Source organism: Myxocyprinus asiaticus, chromosome 48 (genome assembly GCF_019703515.2).
Source record: "Myxocyprinus asiaticus isolate MX2 ecotype Aquarium Trade chromosome 48, UBuf_Myxa_2, whole genome shotgun sequence".
In the NCBI taxonomy this organism is placed as follows: Eukaryota; Metazoa; Chordata; class Actinopteri; order Cypriniformes; family Catostomidae; genus Myxocyprinus; species Myxocyprinus asiaticus.
Window position 1 is genome coordinate 7,871,973 of NC_059391.1, and position 23,044 is coordinate 7,895,016.

At 44.1% G+C, this 23,044-nt stretch overlaps 1 protein-coding gene across 4 annotated transcripts in view; it reads left to right on the plus strand.

The window, feature by feature from the left end:
* Positions 1-23,044, plus strand: part of LOC127437715 (ATP-binding cassette sub-family C member 8-like) — a 96,813-nt gene that overhangs the window by 57,405 nt on the left and 16,364 nt on the right. For all 4 annotated transcript variants that reach the window (XM_051692809.1, XM_051692810.1, XM_051692811.1 and 1 more), the window contains 5 exons: positions 7,863-7,947; positions 8,297-8,377; positions 11,256-11,393; positions 18,470-18,595; positions 21,091-21,187. In XM_051692809.1, the coding sequence (XP_051548769.1) occupies positions 7,863-7,947; positions 8,297-8,377; positions 11,256-11,393; positions 18,470-18,595; positions 21,091-21,187 (527 nt within the window). The remainder of the gene's footprint in view (positions 1-7,862; positions 7,948-8,296; positions 8,378-11,255; positions 11,394-18,469; positions 18,596-21,090; positions 21,188-23,044) is intronic.

The window sequence follows — 23,044 nt, forward strand, 5'->3', positions numbered from 1 at the left end:
TATTAGTTTTTTCTTTTTCACATAAATTTGTAGCTTGGGTGGATACATGAATGGTAAAACGCTGCTTAATACACAAATTGTTTTTGCGATATTCAGTTTTTCTCATATAAATTTGCAACTTGGATGGAAACCGGACGAATGAAACGCTGCTTTATATGCAAATTGTTTTTGCACATTTTCAGATTTTTCACATAAATTTGCAACTTGGATGGAAATCTGACCAGAGAAACACTTCTTAATTCGCAAATTGTTTTTGCATTATTCAGATTTTTTGCATTTTATATGTTATTCAGATTTTCACAAATTTGCAACTTGAATGATAATTTTACTAGTGAAACCCTACTTTATTCGCGAATTGGTTTTGTGATATTCAGTTTTTCTCATCTAAATTTGCAACTTGGATGGAAACCTGACTAATGAAACGCTGCTTTATATGCAAATTGTTTTTGCAAATTTTCAGATTTTTCACATAAATTCACAACTTGGATAGAAACCTGATAAGTGAAACAGTGTTTTATTCACAATTAATTTTTGCATTATTCAGATTTTTTGCATTAATTTGCAACTTGAATGGTAATCTGACTAGTGAAACTTTATTTGAAAATTGTTTTTGCAATTTTCAGTTTTTCTCATATAAATTCGCAACTTGGATAAAAACCTGACTGATGAAATGCTGCTTTATAAGCAAATTGTTTTCGCGAATTTTTCACATAAATTCACAACTTGGATAGAAACCTAAAAAGGGAAACGTCATGGTTACTGGTGTAACCTCCGTTCCCTGATGGAGGGAACGAGACGTTGGTGTCGATGTAGTGACACTAGGGGTCACTCTTGGGAGCCCGAGACACCTCTGGTCTTTGATAAAAGGCCAATGAAAATTGGCGAGTGGTATTTGCATGCCACTCCCCCGAACATACGGGTATAAAAGGAGCTGGTATGCAACCACTCATTCAGGTTTTACGCTGAGGAGCCGATATAAGGTCTGGCCATTTCAGCGGGTAGTTCAGCGTTGTGGCAGGAGGGACCAACGTCTCGTTCCCTCCATCAGGGAACGGAGGTTACACCAGTAACCATGACGTTCCCTATCTGTCACTCACTCGACGTTGGTGTCGATGTAGTGACACTAGGGGTCCCTATACAAAACGCCACAAGGCTGAACTGTGTTACGTGAACTGGCGGTGTGTGGTGGGCAGACTTGCTGTGTGCCTCATAGCCAGCACACCAGGTCGACACGTAACCTCCCCCAACACAGTTATGAGTGTCGAACGGCCCTTTTTGGGGACAAGTCGACTACCCAGAGATAGAGACAGGCTTAACCCAGTCATGGCCTCTTTCCCCTTCTCTTTTTCCACTCCCTAAAAAGAAGGGGGATTATCCGACTGGGCCGCCAGGTCTAGTCGGGGGGTGTCCCTCCCAAGGGGAGGACACCGCGGAGACCACACCTCGCCCCAAGAGAGGGGGGATATTTAAGTGGAAGAATACATCACATGGTCTTTCCAACCATGTGGAGAGCCTTCAAGGTAGATCCTACCCAATGGGGGAGGAGTTACTACAACATGGAGACTGAGGGGCTCTGCCCAAGGAAGACGCAGTTTGCCAGTAGGGAAACGAACTAGCGGAAGATATAGATCGCATGGGGTTAGCCTTACAGGGAACCGCCACATGCGGAGCACCTACCCCAGAACCGGGCTCTTAGTTAGCGCGTGTACTGGGCCGGCAGCGAGTCTCTCCGAAAACTCGACTGCCACAGGGCTCGGAGGAAGTCAACCAGGGAACAACCTTTGTGAACACTACTGGGAATTAACAGCGCACGTCTTCAGCTCAAAAGGAGGTGGAAGGCGCTATGTGCAAGCGATACACCCGGCCGGCTATCCCGGGCTTATCCGCTTGTGTTGCGTGCCACTACCTGGGATGAAACCGGTTCCACCCAGAGGTTGTAGAACCTTGCAAAGGTGTTGGGTGTTGCCCAGCCCGCTGCTCTGCAATGTCTGTTAGAGAGGCACCTCTGGCCAGGGCCCAAGAAGCCGCTACACCACGAGTAGAATGGGCTCGTAGCCCTACCGGGGGCGGCATGTTTTGGGCGAGACATGCCATAGTTATGGCGTCAATGAGCCAGTGGGCGATCCTCTGCTTGGAGACAGTGCTTCCTTACCGCTGTGCACCGAAGCAGACAAAGAGCTGCTCAGAGAGTCTAAAGCTCTGCGTGCGATCCAAATAGATGCGCAAAGCGCGCACCGGACACAGCAACGCCAGGGCTGGGTCTGCCTCCTCCTGGGGCAGCACTTGCAGGTTCACCACCTGGTCTCTAAAAGGAGTGGTGGGAACCTTGGGCACATAGCCCGGTCGGGGGTCTCAGGATCACGTGAGAATAGCCCGGACCGAACTCCAGGCACGTTTCGCTGACAGAGAACGCTTGCAGGTCACCTACCCTCTTGATGGAAGTGAGCGCAGTCAGGAGGGCAGTCTTCAAGGAGAGTGCCTTAAGCCCGGCTGACTGCAAAACTCAAAGGGGGCTCTCTGTAGACCCTGAAAAACTACAGAGGTCCGATGAGGGAACAAGGCGTGGCCTGGAGGGATTCAGCCTCCTGGCGCCTCTTAGGAACCTGATGATCAGATCATGCTTCCCTAAGGACTCACCGTCGACTGCGTCATGGTGTGCTGCTATGGCAGCAACGTACACCTTCAAGGTGGAAGGGGACAGCCTCCCTTCCAACTTCTCTTGCAGGAAGGAAAGCTCTGATCTGACTGCGCACCTCTGGGGGTCTTCCTGATGGGAAGAACACCACTTAGCGAACAGACACCACTTAAAAGGCATACAGGCGCCTCGTAGAGGGTCTTCCGCGTCCCGTCCAGGGGCCAGACATGGAGATTCCAGAGGTCTGGGCGCGGGTGCCAGATGGTGCCCCTTCCCTGAGAAAGAAGGGCCTTTCTCAGGGGAATTTGCCCAGGGGGAGCTGTCACGAGGAGCGTGAGGTCCGAGCACCACGTCTGGGCGGGCCAGTAGGGTGCTTACCAGGACGACCTTCTCCTCGTCCTCCCTGACCTTGCACAGGGTCTGTGCGAGCAGGCTCACTGGGGAAAACGCATATTTGTGAATGCCAGGGGACCAGCTGTGTGCCAGCGCGTCTATGCCGAGGAAGGCCTCGGTGAGGGCGTACCAGAGCGGGCAGTGGGAGGATTCTTGGGAGGCGAACAGGTGCACCTGTGCCTGACTGAATCGACTCCAAATCAGCTGGACCACCTGAAGGTGGAGTCTCCACTCTCCCTTGAGGGTAACCTGTTGTTACGGCGCGTCCGCCGAAGTGTTGAGGTTGCCCGGGATGTGAGTGGCTTGCAGCGACTTGGTGCTGCTAACTCCGTTGGAGGAGACGGCGGGCGAGTTATGACATACAGCGGGAGCGCAGACCGCCTTGGCGGTTGACATATGCTACCGCTGCCGTGCTGTCTGTCCGAACTAGCACGTGCTTGCCCTGGATCAACGGCCGGAACCTCCGCAGGGCGAGCAGAATTGCCAGTAACTCGGGGCAGTTGATGTGCCAACGCAGCTGCGGACCCGTCTAGAGGCCGGCGGCTGCGTGCCCGTTGCCAACAGCGCCCCAGCCCATTTTGGAGGCGTCTGTCGTGACCACGACGCGCCTGGAGACCAGTTCTAGCGGAACACCTGCTCGTGGAAACGAGAGGTCGGTCCAAGGGCTGAAAAGACGTTGACAGACCGACGTAATGGCCACGCGGTGTGTCCCGTGGCGCCATTCCCGTCTCGGGACTTGAGTCTGGAGCCAGTGCTGAAGCGGCCTCATATGCATCAACCCGAGCGGGGTGGCCACCGCCGAGGACGCCATATGCCCCAGGAGCCTCTGAAAATGTTTCAGTGGAACCGCTGTTTTCTGTTTGAACGCCTTCAAACAGGCCAGCACCGACTGGGCGCGCTCGTTCGTAAGGTGCGCCGTCAAGGAGACTGAGTCCAACTCCAAACCGAGAAAAGAGATGCTCTGAACCGGGAGGAGCTTGCTCTTTTCCCAGCTGACCCGAAGCCCTAGTCAGCTGAGGTGTGAGAGCACCAGGTCCCTGTGTGCGCATAACCCGTCTCGAGAGTGAGCTAAGATTAGCCAGTCATCGAGATAGTTGAGAATGCGAATGCCCACCTCCCTTAACGGGGCAAGGGCAGCCTCTGCGATCTTCGTAAAGACGCGAGGAGACGGGGACAGGCCGAAAGGGAGGACTTGTACCGATACGCCTGACCCTCGAACGCAAACCGCAGGAAGGGTCTGTGTCGAGGAAGGATCGAGACGTGAAAGTACGCATCCTTCGGGTCTACCGCCGCGAACCAATCTTGATGCCGGACGCTCGCTAGAATGCGTCTTTGCGTCAGCATCTTGAACGGGAGTCTGTGTAAGGCCCGGTTCAGTACTCGCAGGTCCAAGATTGGCCGCAACCCACCGCCTTTTTTCGGTACAATGAAGTAGGGGCTGTAAAACCCCCTCTTCATCTCGGCTGGAGGGACAGGTTCTATCGCGTCCTTCTGTAGGAGGGTAGCGATCTCCGTGCAAGGTAGCAGTGTTTCCATCTTTCACCAAGGTGAAGTGGACACCGCTGGAAGTGGACCAGCGAAGTGAATCGTGCAGCCGAGTCGGACGGTCCGGACCAGCCCTCGCGACGGACTGGAAAGCACAAGCCATGCACCCGAGTTCCGCGCAAGGGGGACCAAAGGGACAACGTCATCGGATGTACCGGCAGGTGGGGCCTCGCGGCGGGGCGGAGCTTGAGGTGTCACACCACATCGTGGCCGTGCTGAGTCCGAGGACATCGAAGCACTTACCTGGCTCCTTGTGACCACCCCCGGAACAGCCTGGGACGGGGGAGGAAGAGGCCTGTCCTCATGACCCGTGGAGACTGTCACATCGGGGCGGATTTGTGCCACAGCTGGGCGCTCAGGGCGGGAGACCGCCGCTGGAGCGCCAACCTGCCAAATGGAGTGGTGGACGGTGGTCGTGATGCCAGCCGTACACACCGAATATGTGACCCAGGGAACAAGGAAACCACTCTTGCGGAGCTCTTGAGTACTGCAGCCACTTGGGCATGCAGCGCAATTTAAATGCAAAAGGTAACAAAAAGAAGATCGGCTTACCAGCTCCAGAGCAGCGGGTTTCGTTGTCCCTGGGTCGCCCGTCTCAGGGGCGCTTCGAAGACCTCCGTGGGTTCTTTGGTGCCGGCTGTGAGACGGGTGGCGTCGGCTTCCTGCGGTGGGCTCCACGCCGGGGCCGGGCCGGAGGGGCGGGCTGCGGCGGAGCCGGTGCAGTCACCGCAGGGGGACGCCCTCGGCGATGAGTAGATGGGGGGATCTTGAGCCACGCCGGGGCAGGACAAGCCGGCTAGCATCCATCTACTGCTCTACCATCGAGAACTGCTGGGCAAAGTCCTCGACAGTGTCGCCGAATAGGCCCGCCTGGAAAATGGGGGCAGCAAGGAATCGTGTCCTGTTGGCCTCACCCATCTCGACCAGGTTGAGCCAAAGGTGGCACTCCTGGACCACTAGTGTGGCCATCGTCCGCCCGGGAGACCGCGCCGTGACCTCCGTCGCTCGGAGAGGGAGGTCGGTCGCCGAGCGCAGTTCCTGCATCAATCCCGGGGCAGAACTACCCTCGTGCAGTTCCTTTAGCGCCTTGGCGTACTTGCAGGAGAGCCATGGCGTGCAGGGCGGAGGCGGCTTGTCCAGCAGCGCCATAGGCTTTGACCGTCAGAGACAACGTAAACCTACAGGCCTTGGACGGGGGCTTTGGGCACCCACGCCAGGTGGCGGCGCTCTGCGGGCATAGGTGCACTGCGAGCGCCTTTATCCACCGGGGGATTGCCGAATAACCCTTGGCCGCCCCACCATCGAGGGTAGTGAGAGCGGGGAAGCTGAAAAGATCGGGACCGGGCAGTAAAAGGTGCCTCCCGCGATCTTGTCAGCTCTTCATGCACTTCCGGGAAGAAAGGAACGGGGCGGGGCGTGGCTTTGAGCGGCGCCGCGAGCCCAGGAACCAATCACAGAGCCGCGAGGGTTCAGGGAAGAGCGGTGAAATCCACTCTAACCGACGCTCGCGGCTGTCCGGGAAAGCTTGTCGTCATCTCCGCGTCAGCCTGTGACTGAGCGATCGACCCCGAAGGGAGGAGCCCAGCCGAGGCTTCCGACTGGACGAGCCCGCTCTCCGATGCTGCGCTCGAGAGCTCATCACTTTCGCAGGCTCCGAATAAGAGGTCGAACTCGCCGTGAGACGAGCCGGCGGACTCACCCGGAAGCCCGATCGGGGCAGACGAGCGTGCTGGGGAATGGGAGGTCCGCGGGGGGATACCCGGCGGAGGCGGTCCCATTGGGGTCCCCAAATCGCCCCCAGTGCTAGCCGCGCTGGCCTCAAACCCGTGGGTAAAAGGACCGAGGCGGGAGCCTCTGGGGTGGCTCGCTTCCTTACGAAGGCGAGCCGCGACCGCAACGTTGCCATGGACACATTCTCGCAATGAGAATGTGACCATCCACGAACGCTGTCTCCGCGTGAGCAGTGCCCAGACACGAAAGACAGTGATCGTGACCGTTAGAAGGCGAGAGATAACGAGCACAACCAGGAATAACACACAATCGGAAAAGCATCTTTAAAAAGACGCGTCTTTTAAAAAGACGTTCCGTGTGTGCGCTCTTTTAGAGAAATATATACTCTTTTAGAGGGGAAAAATGCTCTTTCAGAAAATATACTCTCTAGTTTTTCTGCCGAAGCGCCCAGGGGCGTTCTCTGCAGTGCACCAGTGCAGAGGGGGGAGAAGCCGCTGAAATGCGCCGTCAGATCCAGCAGGTGAATGAACAGTAGTATTCAGCTCAATGAGCATGACCGTTCGGCTCCGAAGAGAAAATCTGAATGAGTGGTTGCATACCAGCTCCTTTTATACCCGTATGTTCGGGGGAGTGGCATGCAAATACCACTCGTCAATTTTCATTGGCCTTTTATCAAAGTGTCACTCACATCGACACCAACGTCGAGTGAGTGACAGATAGGGAACGGTGTTTTATTTACAAATAGTTTTTGTGATATTCTGATTTTTAACATAAATTTAACTTTGATGGAAATTTGACTAGTGAAACGCTTCTTATTTCGCAAATTGTTTTTGCAATATTTAGTTTTTCTCGTACAAATTCGCAATGTGGATGGAAACCTGACTATTTAAAACACTGCTTTATTCGTAAATTTTTTATGCAATATTATTATTATTATTATTATTCACAAAAATATGCAACTTGGGTGGAAACCTGCTTTATTCACAATTTGTTTTTGCGATTTTCAGATATTTTGCATAGATTCACAACTTTGATAGAACTTGACTAGTAAAATGCTGCTTTATTCACAAACTGTTTTTGCAATATTCAGAAAAATACATTAGAATCTGACTAGTGATAGTTTCAATAAATGGTGTGGTCGGACTGGGGATGAAGCTTTCCATGAACATTTAACTTTGCCTACATAGTACATGAAACTCATTATTTCAAATGAGTAAGGATAATGCTGTTTTCCATGATATGTCACCTTTAAATGTTACATAATGGGGCAATAATAATCTGAGCATATAAAATGAGCAAACGACTCAAATTAGAGCTGTAATTATAGAATCAGTGATTCTTTGCGAGAGTCTGTAATTTTAATATTGAAAAAACTGTTACCTGCTTTAATATACTTCACTTGATAAAAAGAACCATGTACAAAATCAGTCATTTATTATTAACAACCAATTTTACTGCAACATCAATATTTCAAAAAGTAATATAGATGGAGTACCACAGTGTTAAGCATCCAGCCAGCTGTGATTCAGTCCCCATTCAGTCTCTTTTGTTGTTGCAGGTACAGGGCAGTAATTGAAGCATGTTCTCTCCAGCCGGACATTGACATCCTTCCCCAGGGGGATCAGACGGAGATCGGCGAGCGGGTCAGTGTGCCGCCCATCTGACTATTGAGACACATTTCATTATCAGCCATCTGGAATGGTTTTAGTATTGCATATGGTAGTGTTTAACTTAAGATGTGTGATTATGTATTCCACTGTCATGCATACATAATGAGTTTTAAACATCTGCTTTCACATGACAGTGCTCTTTCTTCTTTACTCTCTTAGTTGAGCTCACATATAGGGCTGTTTGGTGTAGTTAAAGCCAACAATCAGTCACCATGCTAACTCTACTGAGGCTCAGTTGTTACTGTATCTCTCCCTCTCATCTGGTATTTTAACATTACAGCCTTGTCAGTTACTTCCTTCCCTTATTTCTTCCTCTTTCCAGGGTATCATTCTTTCTGGAGGCCAGAGGCAACGCATTAGTGTGGCTCGAGCTCTTTACCAAACCACCAATGTGGTGTTTCTGGTGAGTACAGAGCTTGCCACAGCACCGTCAGTGTGTGATGTCTGAACAGGAGCTGTTCACAATCTCTGTCTCTCTATGAGACATACAGTCACAAGCTATGCTGGTGTCATGGTCTTTTACAGCAATTACAGGGAATCAGAGGGGATGCATACCTCAGGGGGTACTTAAACAGGTTACTTGTCAAAATTTTGCTTTTGCTTTTTAACCCTGTTATCCAGAAAAAAATAAAATAAATACTGTACATATATTATAATACAATACAATACATAACAGTACAATACAATACAATACAATATATTGTAATTCAGATTGTGGCAGACAAGTAAAGCATTGGTTAGACAATATAAAAAGTGGCTTTAGAAGTCAAAATACAGTACTATTGCTTGTTTTATTCCCATATCATAGAACAAGCCAACAGTCCACAGAAATCTATTTTCAGTTGAGTTTGTCAATCTGTCCTTTTCTCACAGGATGTTTTATTGCTTTTGGTTTGCGTTATTATTAATTGTTGTTCTATATTATGGAGCGACTAATTTGTTTTCATAAACGCTGCAATTTTAGGATGCTGTGTCAAGTTAAAAGTAGTTGAAACTCGGAAAATCGTGTCTCGAGATCCCTCTCATTCTGTGGCTGTGCTGCATGTGAGGTGCGCCAACTGCCCCCTGCAGATGCAGCTCATCAAAGCAAGTTACATGTACTTCAAACTTGAATTGCTTTTATTTTTTTTATATAATATTTTTTTGTTCATCATTTATCTTAAATACCTCGGTGTAGAGGTCTGCATTCTCATGGAACTCCCGCAGGACCCGGTTCGATTTCTTGTGCCGTGGGATTAAATTTCCAAATTGAAGGCGGTAGCAGACAGTACTTCCATGAGATGTGGATGGGAGCGGGCGGTCAGAGAAGGGCCCAAGAAATCCGATGTGGATCCCTTTTTTATTTTTAGTAATTAACGAATGCAAAAAAAAAAAAAAACTCAAAAAACGATACTTGTTATTTTTATTTTTTTATAACTTTAAATAAATGTAGAGCAGGCAGGTAGTCAACGGCTTTAGAAGAATGGCAGAGCAAAGTGCACACACAGTCATCAAAGAATGTGAAACTCAGACTAGAAAATGGTCAATTTAGTGTTAAGAAACCAACATCAGGCAAGTCAAATTGCCGTCATTTTCACGTCATCTGATAATAGCAATAACAGAACGGAAAAAAACATTCTTTGTGTACACTTGTCTATTTGTATGGCTTTTGCTCTATGTGGAAAACAAATGCGGGATTGCGGGAACTGGAGTGGCCAGGAAGAAAATCACTGCGGGCAGAGAGTGGGTGAACACGGAGTAAAATTCAGCGGGAGCATTTGGGTGCGGGAAAGAAACTTGCAGGAGTGGGATGGAAAAACCAGTCCTGTGCAGACCTCTACCTCGGTATGCATTATTTTTGTGAGAGCGAAAGAGAGGAGTAGGGGGAGTGTGACAGTGCTTTCACTGTGGCTATGGGAAGCTGATTTGGGCAAAATAAATTGAAACATTTAAAGTTGCATTGATCATAAGTTATTTCGGATAATAAAGAAACTGTTGTATTGATCAAGTCGCTGTGATGCGACTCTGTTTGTTGGTTGCGACTTGAGTCTCTATGTGTGTGTTTGTATGTGTGCTAGCGTGTGTATGTTTGTCAGCGTGTGTACTGTAAGTGTGGGTGAGATGAGAGAGCGAGAGAGAGAGCAAGGGTGCTTTTCAACCAAAATTGATATAAATGTAGCATATTATAGACAGTTTTTGTCATTCTTAACTGATTTACTTTAATCAATGTCTTTGTTTTAATTGGTTATTTTGCTGTGGTAGCCTGTATTTTTAAATAATTTAAAGAAAATTGGTGGTGATATGGAACGTTATGCGGTTCATAGCTGTGCGTTAACTGGAAAATAATTGCACACCTAAGAACGTCTGTCAACCAATCAGAATCAAGCATTTAACAGACCCGTGGTATAAAGCAAAATAATGTGTGAAATGTGTGTATTTTATATACATTTGGATGACTCTTGCGGTAGATTATAAATTCTACTAGGTGAGTCTGTTTGTACCTAAAATACGGGGGTGGGGGTGTTAGTGGATTGGTCGGTTGGTAGGTTGTTGTTGTTTTGTTTTTTTCATGTGAACTCTGATACAGTTCGCTGCTGCTGATATGAATGCAATCTTCCTAAATCGGCGAAGTGAACCACAGTTGATGGTATATAATTTGTGCCTGTGCATGCTCTCATTCGCAGTAGTTATGGTATAATAATGCATTTCTCATACTGCTTATCTGTTAAATCACCTTCAAAGAACAGCTTACATTCTTCACATCTTTGCACATTCAATGCATCCGCAGCAGACAAACGCAAGTGCCGTTCTGTGCATGGAAAGTTTTGGTGGTAAATCCAAAAAGACAAACTTTAATAATTCACCTAAACACAGTGAAGTTGATGCCTTCTTGAGTTGTTACCTAGTTATAGTGGTAAACAGCTGCTGTTTTTACTCATTTTGATGAAGCAGTCAGACCGCATTTCGGACTCAAATAATATGATGTGAACAGGAGACCAGCAGGGGGAGGGGGAGGGGAGGAAACGAACCGGGGTTCGGACCAAGATGTGAAAACACCCTTAGACTATGATCTATCCTGTGCCAGATGGGTTTTGCTACAGTACTACAGTATGCACTGATTCAGAGAAAACATAGTGAGACTATTTTATTTATCCACATTTGGCTGGACAACCCAAAAACTCTCCTCCTCTCCTACTGTACATATTGATGACTTTTATTTAGGTGTACTGTAGCATCTCTAATATCAAATTATTTTGTGAACAGTTAGCCTGTTTCAGCTTGTTTATTTACTTTTATTGTAGGATGATCCTTTCTCAGCACTGGATATTCACCTGAGTGATCATCTGATGCAGGAGGGCATTCTCAAACTGCTGAGAGAAGAGAAGAGAACGGTGGTGCTCGTGACACACAAACTGCAGTATCTGCCCCATGCAGACTGGGTAACAGAAAATTCTTAATAATTCTCTGAAAATCATTTGAATACCTGCATGAATTAATGTTTTTCTTTTCAGTATAAATTTGAACAATACCTTAAAATAATAATAGTAATAATTATAAAACACTATTTACACATACAATACAGTAAACACATCGTGCTTTTATCAGATCTTTAAAAATATCTAATGGAATTTTGCTTATAATGTAAATTAATCTTGATTAAAGCATTTTTTTATGGGAAAAGACAAAAATACTGATAAGGAAAATAGTTTTTTGCATTGCTGAAGTGGTAGTGGTAGTTCCCTATCTGTCACTCACTCGACGTTGGTGTCGATGTAGTGACACTAGGGGTCACTCTTGGGAGCCCGAGACACCTCTGGTCTTTGATAAAAGGCCAATGAAAATTGGTGAGTGGTATTTGCATGCCACTCCCCCGAACATACGGGTATAAAAGGAGCTGGTATGCAACCACTCATTCAGATTTTCTCTTTGGAGCCGAACGGTCATGCTCAGTGAGCTGAATACTACTGTTCATTCACCTCTGCTGGATCTGACGGCGCATTTCAGCGGCTTCTCCCTCCTCTGCACTGGTGCACTGCAGAGAACGCCCCTGGGCGCTTCGGCAGAAAAACTAGAGAGTATATTTTCTGAAAGAGCATTTTTCCCCTCTAAAAGAGTATATATTTCTCTAAAAGAGCGCACACATGGAACATCTTTTTAAAGACGTGTCTTTTTAAAGATGCTTTTCCGATTGTGTGTTATTCCTGGTTGTGCTCGTTATCTCTCGCCTTCTAACGGTCACGATCACTGTCTTTCGTGTCTGGGCACTGCTCACGTGGAGACAGCGTTCGTGGATGGTCATGTTCTCATTGCGAGAATATGTCCATGGCAACGTTGAGGTCGCGGCTTGCCTTCGTAAGAAAGCGAGCCACCCCAGAGGCTCCCGCCTCGGTCCTTTCACCCATGGGTTTGAGGCCAGCGCGGCTAGCACTGGGGCGATTTGGGGACCCCAATGGGACCGCCTCCGCCGGGTATCCCCCCGCGGACCTCCCATTCCCCAGCACGCTCGTCTGCCCCGATTGGGCTTCCGGGTGAGTCCGCCGACTCGTCTCATGGCGAGTTCGACCTCTTATTCGGAGCCCGCGAAAGTGATGAGCTCTCGAGCGCAGCATCGGAGAGCGGGCTCGTCCAGTCGGAAGCCTCAGCTGGGCTCCTCCCTTCGGGGTCGATCGCCCAGTCACAGGCTGATGCGGAGATGACGACATGCTTTCCCGAGCAGCTGCGAGCGTCGGTTAGAGTGGATTCACCGGTCTTCCCTGAACCCTCGCGGCTCGGTGATTGGTTCCTGGGCTCGCGGCGCCGCTCAAAGCCATGCCCCGCCCCTGTTCATTTCTTCCCGGAAGTGCATGAAGAGCTGACAAGGTTCGACACTCATAACTGTGTTGGGGGAGGTTACGTGTCGATCTGGTTCAGCCTTGTGGCGTTTTGTATAGGGACACCTAGTGTCACTACATCGACACCAACGTCGCGTCAAAATGTACCTCCCTAACCTAAAACTTTAACCTAAACCTAACCAATAGTGTTCTAAAAGCAAATGAGAGGTCAGCAAAACTGACATCATTACCCTAAACCAACACCTAAACCTAACCCATAGCAGAGCCCTTCCAAAAGGGAGCCTACAAGCTTAGCCTAAAATAGCATAATGCAGCGCTCCCATAGACATTCTATAGGCGGTACACTGGCGAGGAGACAAGAGGCTGTTGGTTTGAATGGACGTTGTTGGGCCTCATGTATTCAGATAGAAGACAAAGGCAGGCCTAACACAGTCATAAAATCTAACTCAGGCCCCCACATACCAGGTCATAAATTATACTGATAAAAATCGCACCAAAATCAAACAAAGGGAGTCCAAAACAGACTACAAATCCCATGAAGTCTTGCTCACTAAAGGATCGAACTCTCAACTCCTATTGGATGAGGCACACAACAGAATGCACCTCAACCATGACATCATCAGGAGTAGAAATACCTCTGAAATGCTTCCGGGATTTGCTTCCAGCAACTTTACACTCCGTGTGTAGATGCAGCTCATCGCTGCTCTCAGGTGCAGCCTCGTGGCACAAGGAAGTAACGTCCGACTTGAAACTGTGGCCATACAATCTCCATCTCGCTGGATGAGTTGAGATTACTCTGTGTTCCACCGAACACTCTAACGGATCAGAAGGAGACCGCCGAGCAATCCGCATCTTCATCCGTTTGCCTGCAGAAGTGAAGAGATAAAAGATTTCTCTTCCATCTTCAAACAAGTTGACGTCGCTAATTTCTCCGCCAGCCCGCCAAGAATTAGCAGCCGTACTGCCCGCCGACAGAGTGAGGAAACGGCCTCCCGTCATCACCCAAGCCTCGAGGAACCGAGTCTGAGTTAAAGGACGGATGAACACACATTCTGCATCCTCATGCAATTCAGGTTTACGTCTGGGCAGAGATAGAATATTATAGTGTGTTATTCTTGTGTACCAAGGTTATTGCTAGTACAGTTTACGGACCGCCATGTCAGCTCATTATTAATACTCAGGGTTTTAATTATCACGAATTTGATTTGCTGTATTTTAGTCCAACCACATTGGGCTGTTGTGCATTTCCGCCATCGCGGGTGAGACCGGCAAACTGAGTTTATCTATTAAAGAATCAAAGAACGCGGGACGGTTTACGAGCCGTCCACCGCGTCTCTGAGTGATAAACTAACAGCTGCTTTCTCTCCCACGATCGCGAAATCGGCTTTGGGGCCATCAATTAATTTTCTCTCTCTCTCTCTCTCTCTCTCTCTCTCTCTCTCTCTCTCTCTCTCTCTCTCTCTTGTACTAACACACATTTTTGGCTAGTAGATAGCTTCGTGATAAAGCTCAGCTTTGTCCCTAAGCTACCATTGACTGGTTTCTCTCCGCCCACATTCGCGGTCATATTCCCTGGCCGGAAGTCTCGCGTGACATACTCTCCACGAGAGTCACGTCCGCCATTTTGTGCGCGTCTCTCTTTACACACACACACACACACACACACACACACACACATACACACACACACACACACACCCTCATGTGTTATAGGATTATTTTGATTTCCATATCTAAACATATCACTGTTTAGTTTGTAGTTGGAAGTTGGAAGTTTATTGACTGCATTGTATTAATTATTAATTGATATTACTGCATAAATAAACTTTGTTATATTACAAAGAGAAGTGTTTTGGTTTGTTTTGCATACACCTGTGTCATGCTGACGGGATGTCAGTGCTCGGATTCAAGCCTTCATTCATTGTTTTTTTCCTGAAAATCGATATTCTTCGGATGTCGATTTTCCTAAGAGGACAATCTAATATTGAGACTGTTATACTATCTGGTTATTAGTCCCTGATTCCAGGGTGGTGCCCCGTCAATGTTAATCCTTATTAATATTCTATTGATTTCTGATAATTGATAATTATCTTTGATGACTGTTGAATTTGAATGATCAATAAGCTAGTGTTAATTTTAATTAATGTTTCATCGATGTTAACAATTAACGATTATCTTTGATAATTGTTGATTTAAAGGATTAGAAAAAGCTAACATTGATTCTCATCAATGTTCTACTGATTTTAATAATTAATAATTGTTTTTGATCATTATTAATTATTGCTAATAACCAAACCTGCTCCTAAACGTAGCGCACTACATTTACTGGAGCCCCATATGAGGTTTTAATGAGTTAGATTCAATTAATTAATTTAAATATTAATTAATAACTAAATAAATAATTATTAATTATTTCTGATAGTAACACTGATCTAAACAACCAGTAAAGCCCTACAATGTCTATGGAGGAGATGCCTCAATGTGCTGAATAATTGCTTTTTTTTTTTTTTGAGGAAACTGCTCATCGCTTAATGAATTAACCGCATGTCCACTAATCTTCAACATGTTTTACTCTAAAAATGCTTTTGGAATTAACTATGTGTGGAGTTTACTACGATAAATTGATATTTCATAAGAGAAGACACGAACAATTTTGCGTCAGGTAGATGTCACATCACGGCTCTCCCCAATTCATTTGTTTGGTATCCACAAATGGTGACTTACTGACGTAACATACAAGCTGACCACTATGCTCTCTCCTATTGTAGAGCCGCAGAGGTTTTTATCTCCATATATATAAAAGAATCTCTGGTAAAATGACTATAAATGCACACCTGTGACCAGCGTTAAAAATTATAGTTTTTTGTTTTAAATGATGCGTTATAATAAAAGTGTTTCGATATCGTAACATAGTGTGTGAGCGAAAAATACGTGTTTTATAAAGTCATAATCAGCCGGTGTAGTTGTGATTTGTGTCAAAATGAATAAAAACCTCAGTTGTTGTAATGCCTCTAGTGTTAAAAAGGACTTGGAATTCGCTTCCTCCTGACGTTGTTCAATAACTGTTTACTATGGCAGAATCGTTACTTTGCCGTAGTTGATAGTACGTGACAGATTAGGTAGAAACATTTGATGCTTTGGAAGAGATGCTGTGAAGTGAGCACAGTAAGTAGCTTAAACATCCTCCTCAAAAATATGTTAAATGTATTACCTACAATTGGTTAGAATAGACTTTGAATAAAAAAAAAAAAATAAAAAATAAAAATATATATATATATATATACACTATATTGCCAAAAGTATTTGCTCACCCATACAGATAATTGAATTCAGGTGTTCCAATCACTTCCATGGCCACAGGTGTATAAAATGAAGCACCTAGGCATGCAGACTGCTTCTACAAACATTTGTGAAAGAATGGGCCGCTCTCAGGAGCTCAGTGAATTCCAGCGTGGTACTGTGATAGGATGCCACCTGTGCAACAAGTCCAGTCGTGAAATTTCTTCGCTACTAAATATTCCACAGTCAACTGTCAGTGGTATTATAACAAAGTGGAAGCGATTGGGAATGACAGCAACTCAGCCACGAAGTGGTAGGCCACGTAAAATGACAGAGCAGGGTCAGCGGATGCTGAGGCGCATAGTGCGCAGAGGTCGCCAACTTTCTGCAGAGTCAATCGCTACAGACCTCCAAAGTTCATGTGGCCTTCAGATTAGCTCAAGAACAATGAGTAGAGAGCTTCATGGAATGGGTTTCCATGGCCGAGCAGCTGCATCCAAACCATACATCAACAAGTGCAATGCAAAGCGTCGGATGCAGTGGTGTAAAGCACGCCGCCACTGGACTCTAGAGCAGTGGAGACGTGTTCTCTGGAGTGACGAATCACGCTTCTCTATCTGGCAATCTGATGGACGAGTCTGGGTTTGGCGGTTGCCAGAAGAATGGTACTTGTCTGACTGCATTGTGCCAACTGTGAAGTTTGGTGGAGGGGGGATTATGGTGTGGGGTTGTTTTTCAGGAGCTGGGCTTGGCCCCTTAGTTCCAGTGAAAGGAACTCTGAATGCTTCAGCATACCAAGAGATTTTGGACAATTCCATGCTCCCAGCTTTGTGGGAACAGTTTGGGGATGGCCTCTTCCTGTTCCAACATGACTGCGCACCAGTGCACAAAGCAAGGTCCATAAAGACATGGATGAGCGAGTTTGGTGTGGAAGAACTTGACTGGCCTGCACAGAGTCCTGACCTCAACCTGATAGAGCACGTTTGGGATGAATTAGAGCGAAGACTGCGAGCCAGGCCTTCTCGTCCAACATCAGTGTCTGACCTCACAAATGCACTTCTGGAAGAATGGTCAAAAATTCCCATAAACACACTCCTGAACCTTGTGGAAAGCCTTCCCAGAAGAGTTGAAGCTGTTATAGCTGCAAAGGGTGGGCCGACGTCATATTAAACCCTATGGATTAAGAATGGGATGTCACTTAAGTTCATATGCGTCTAAAGGCAGATGAGCGAATACTTTTGGCAATATAGTGTATATATATATATATATATATATATATATATATATATATATATATATATATATATATATATATTATTAATAATAATATACAGGTTTTAGACTTGACAATAGTAAAAACTCTTCTTCTGACAGTATGTTATCATTTAACATTAAAATCAACAATTCATTCACTGTTTTTAAATTTTTGTACTTGTATGGTTGAATGCTCCAGTTCCACCATCCTGTAGGATAGTAGCTTAATGATTTTTGCATTTCTTGGCTACAACAGTTGATCAGTTTACTTCTGATCGCCGTAGCCATCCCGTCTGCAGCTGTTGCTTAAAGTCCCTAATTTCAGCAGGAAACTGCGGTGAAACGTAGAATGCGGCACGAAAAACTCAGTTTGCAAAAATGTAGTTATTATAACATTCATTCTATGAGACTAGGTTGAAAATGATGCATTACTGCTTATTTTTCCATTTCACTTTTATACACTACATGAACATTTGAACTTGTGACACATTTGAATTCTCAAGCCAATTTGTTGCCACCTCTTCGAAATAAAGCATTCTCTTTCAAGCTCGCCTGACTTGGGTAATGAATTGTCTTGTTGCAGTCTTTCTTCTTCTACCACCTGATAAATCACCTGTGGTCAGGAAATAAATTTTCTTAACTCTATTAAGAAATCTCTGTTACTCACATTCACCTTGATTTGTCAGGGCGTAAAGCTTGCCATTAAATATTGGCTTGCTTTCTCTCGAGGCATTAAAAATATTCCCCTTCTTGCTTGTCTGTCTGAATTTAAGAAGATTGAAGTAATGATAATAATAATAAATAATAATAATAATAATAATAAGTTTAATTTATATAGCACCTTTCCAGAGCTCAAGGACACTTTACAATAGTAACACAATAATACACAAACAAAGAACAGTCACAAAAACACAGTTCAGATAGTACAGTCATTGAAAGTGAATACATAACACATTAAGATAAATAACACTGAAAAAACTAAAAGTTTTAAGTTGAGATTTAAACTCAGAGATAGAAGAGATGCTGCAGAGAGTCAGGGGGAGTGAATTCCATATATTGGGTGCTACTACGCTGAATGACCTGCCACCCATAGTAGAGAGGCGAGATCTAGGGACAGAAATAGAATAATAGAATATTTGTCTTGTTTGTAGATCATTGCGATGAAGGATGGCAGCATACAGACACAAGGAACGTTGAAGGACATCCAGAACTCTCAACCTGAGCTCTTCAAACAATGGAAGACCTTGATGCACAGACAAGACCGGGAGTTTGAGAAGGTAGTCTGCTGAACATGTCGTGAGATACTAAAGAAGACGATTTATTTAAAGGGGACGTTTTTTTTTTTTTTTTTTTGGTCAGTAATGGATTCAAATGATCATGGAACATTAGCCGTTTTCCCACCATCGGGCCAAATGGTTCTGAGCATGGTACGGAACGGTTGCAGTAGCATTTCCACTGGAGCATGGTTTGGCACGACACGATTATAAACCGTTCTCGGCATGGAATTCTCGGCACGGTTAGCTAACCGTACTCAGCCATGCTCAACCATGCTAGTAGAATGGCTTTAGTACGTGGCGACTCGTTTAGTGTATCTTCGTGATTTTATTATGGTGGTTTAACTGGTATTGTAGCCTATGTTTATTTTTCTACACGCCTTTTTCGTCAGGGAAGTAGATTACTAGCTCATTTTAACTTAAAATACATCAATATATTTTCATATACTATTTTCATATAATACTTGTATAATACTTTATCAATAAATATTCTTTTAAGCTAGTCTGGAAACTTTTACCTTTCTGCATGTTCATGTCCAGTGGTAAACTCAAGCCCTCAGCATATGATGGAAAAACTCTCACCCTTTTCTCTTTACTTTCCTTTTTGCGAATTGATGTGTCTTTGCTGTTGGTTAGCAGAGTAAAACCAGGCAAAAAAGCAGTCCTAAAAACTGGAATATGCGATCATCCTCCATAGAACGCTGCACTAGCGCCAGTGTTTACCTCTCACGTCTGTTAAGTACATTCTACTGATTTCACGGCACCACAGTGGAAAAAGAAAGCGTAACTGTGCCAACTGGCCCTGATCGTCACGGAACGGTATGGTTTTGCGACGAGAATTGTTCGGCCCGATGGTGTAAAAGCGGCTAATGGCAGTATCGGAAACTAATCTCAGGCAGGAAGTGAGTTGTAGGCATAAAAGCAGATTTGGTGAGATAAAAAGACTGAATACTATTTTGAGAATTTCACTGGAGCTTTTGGTTTTTTTATGGTAATCAAAACAACCAGACACAGTGGATGACAATGCCATACTCAGATAACTCACATAAAATTGGACTGAAATAAATAACAGTGGCAGAACTCCAAGAGAAAGTCTCTAAAATGAAACCTAGTGGCTAACAGATCTTCCGATCCGGTCTCTACACTGGCTCAAAGGCACTGTCCTACAAGCATCTGGCAGCCTGACATCCTACGCTCTCAGATGAATGCTTAATTTTAGGCTCAGATCTTTCAACACGTGCAGAAAGCTGTAAGAGAAGTTCTTGCAATGACCTGAGATAACCTGTTTATATTGTTTAGTGTGACTTTCAATGCTAGATTCCGCTATGAGAGCAATACCCGCTCTGTGTTTCCAAACACCTTGAACACACTAATCAAGAAGGTCAGTTCAATTACTGATCTCAATGTAGTCAGTGAACTCTGCTGAATTCACCAAAGGCAGTGGGAGAGACATGGAAAAATGGGATTCCACAATAAACAATTGCATGGATGCTACAAGACAGTTCTGTAAAAAAAAAAAAAAAATAAAAAATCATTATCTCTTTTATAATGACCAGGGTTCCTGAATACTCAGGAAATAAATTGAGAATTATCTACATAAATGTTCACTTTTGAAGTTTGATGCTATTGTGGTAGATAAATCCCAATCAACTAAGATGTATCAAATATTATGATTACTCTTAAACAGAATTTAGGTCAATAACATGACGCTCAGAACAATGACTTACATGTTATACACTACTCTGATGAACGTTGTCATTTTTTGTGTTCAAAGTTATTTTCCGCACACACAAAATTAAATGGTGTAACTGTCCGGCAATAATAAAATAAAAATAAATTGTATTTATTTACTTCAAATTAGTTTATAAAAAAAATGCTGAAATTCTTGAAAAAGAAATGTTGTCGTGCATAGTTTTGAATAATCTTTTATTGTTATTTCTTTATAAAAATAAGCAGTGAAGTGATTTTGTTCATATTAAAACTTTTATATATATATGATTATTATTATTATTATTATTATTATTATTATTATTATTATTATTATTATTTTATATATATTATTAATATTTGAAAAACTTTTGTCCACAAAATCAGTCATGTGGTGTAACCAACATGCAGGTAGCCAATTTGTTGTCCTGTGACCATTAAGAGAAGCACAATTTGTTTATGTCAAATGGAGCAACCCTAGGAATGACTCTTGAACCCTTCATATGTCTTATATATATATATATATATATATATATATATATGTATGTATTTTTTTTATTGATTTTTGAAAATAATGATTAAGTTGTGTACACTCATGTGGTGCAACAAAAGTATTACAATACCTTTTATTTTTCATTGATTTTAAATAAAATTAGTGGTGGTGTAATTAAATTAAATGGTGTAAAAACATTTTGTAGAAATTGCAATAAATGTTTGTTTTTTTAACTATAAAATCAACATGAACGTTAGGATTACATTTATACAAAGTTCTCTATTATATTGCGTTCCAGGAGACGGTAGATGATAATATGACAGTCCTGGAAAGAAAAAACTTGAGGCGAGCCATGTATTCCAGAGAGGCCCTGAAAACTGAGGAGGAAGAGGAGGGTAAGAGTATAGAAATACAAAAACACAAAAAAGTTTTTTATCAAAGTTTAAATTTCTCATTTGCCCAAGTTCTGTTATTTTAAATGCTTATGCTTTTATTGCAGGCGGCTTGCAGGAAAACATTTCTCTGTAGCAGAGAATTGTTTTCCTGCAAGCCACCTGTATTAAAAGGACAGTGGGTTGTTGCATTGTTCACTGTGCAGACCCCTGGTATGAATCCTCATAAATCCTCACTGAAGATCTGGATGACTTGGGGGTTGTAGCTCCTCCTTAACCTTTGCATTAAGGTTTGTTTGAAGACTGTGGTAGCATTTTCCAGACTGCGGCAATGAGAAGAGGCAATTGTTTCAGTGGCTTTCAAGCTGAGCAGTCCACCACAGTGATATGTTCTTCTGATTGTAGCATGCTCTGCAAGTGCTTGTGGCATTGTTTGGTGCCATACCAGAGTGTTTCCAATAGGACACCTGTAAAAAAAATGTCAGTATCTGGGAAAGGTCATCATTGCTGTGCCTTCCAGACCAAGATGTTGGTGTGAGGGGGCCATGCCAAGATGTTTGGCTGCCCAGTGCCTACCCTTACCACCTTTTTAGGAAGCCCAGGACCCACTGACAAATGGGGATGTTTAGAGCCAGAGTGTTGATTGCAGAGCTGAATTCAAGATTCTTGCATAGTTCCTCTCCTGAGTGGAACAGGGCAACATATACGAATCATCTGTGATCTCTAGTTGCGACAAGTAAATTGCATTTGGTATAGCAAGTGGGGGGTTCAGGATTGGTGAAGTTCTTGACTAATCTAAGCCCTTGGCAACTTCTTTATACTTAATATTAGTGCTGTCAATTTGATGTGATTGTTAAGTATTAAAAATAGAGAAAACAGAGCCGTCAGCACTAGACACCTTATTGCCTTCAAAATCAGCCTAACTGAGTGCAACTGAATGAAACAGAATGCAGTGGTCCCAGTTTTCAAACTTGAAGAGGTGTCTTAAAAACACAATGTTCATGGTGTGAGATGCCAATAGTATCCATTTGCACAGTCGAAATGCTGAAATAAAGCAAGACCACAACAATAGCCAGTGATGTCCTCCGAATGCATGTGTGCATAGACAAGTAATTGAAAAATATTGCACAGTGAATACAAGAACGGGTCCTTGAATGGCCCCTTAATCTAGCACAAAAAGATTATCAACTCCATTGAAAATTGCATTTCTGTGGACTGTAGGCTAGTGATAGTCTTATGTTCAATGATAGTGAAATAAAACAAACCATATACTGACTTCTAAAGCCACTTTTTACAATGTCTAGTCAGTGCTTTCATTTTCGATAATGTAAAGTCTTTGAATCATCTTCATTTGGAAGATTTCCACAGCAAGTATTGATATACAGTATGGGAGTAATTCAATTAATTAATCAGTAGATAATGTAATAAATTAATTGAAATTTTTAAATGATTGACAGCCCTACTTAAAACATGATATTACACTGCAATGACACTTTAGTCTTTGCTTGTAAAATTAAACTTCAAATCCCAAATCGATTTGCTTGTACGGTATGTAAATGTAGGATTGCCAACTGTCCTGTATTGGCTGGGGCATCCCGTATGTCGATCAAAATTAAGATGTCCCATATGGGACGCCTGTTGTTCCATATTGAGGCGGTGAACCTCTTGGATAAATCAGAGCTTTAAATAATTGCCTTCTCCAAGTTTTACATACCTGCATATGACTGTCACGATTCGCCCCCTGGTGGCACATACAATATACAGGTGCATCTCAATAAATTAGAATGTCATGGAAAAGTTCATTTATTTCAGTAATTCAACTCAAATTGTGAAACTCGTGTATTAAATAAATTCAATGCA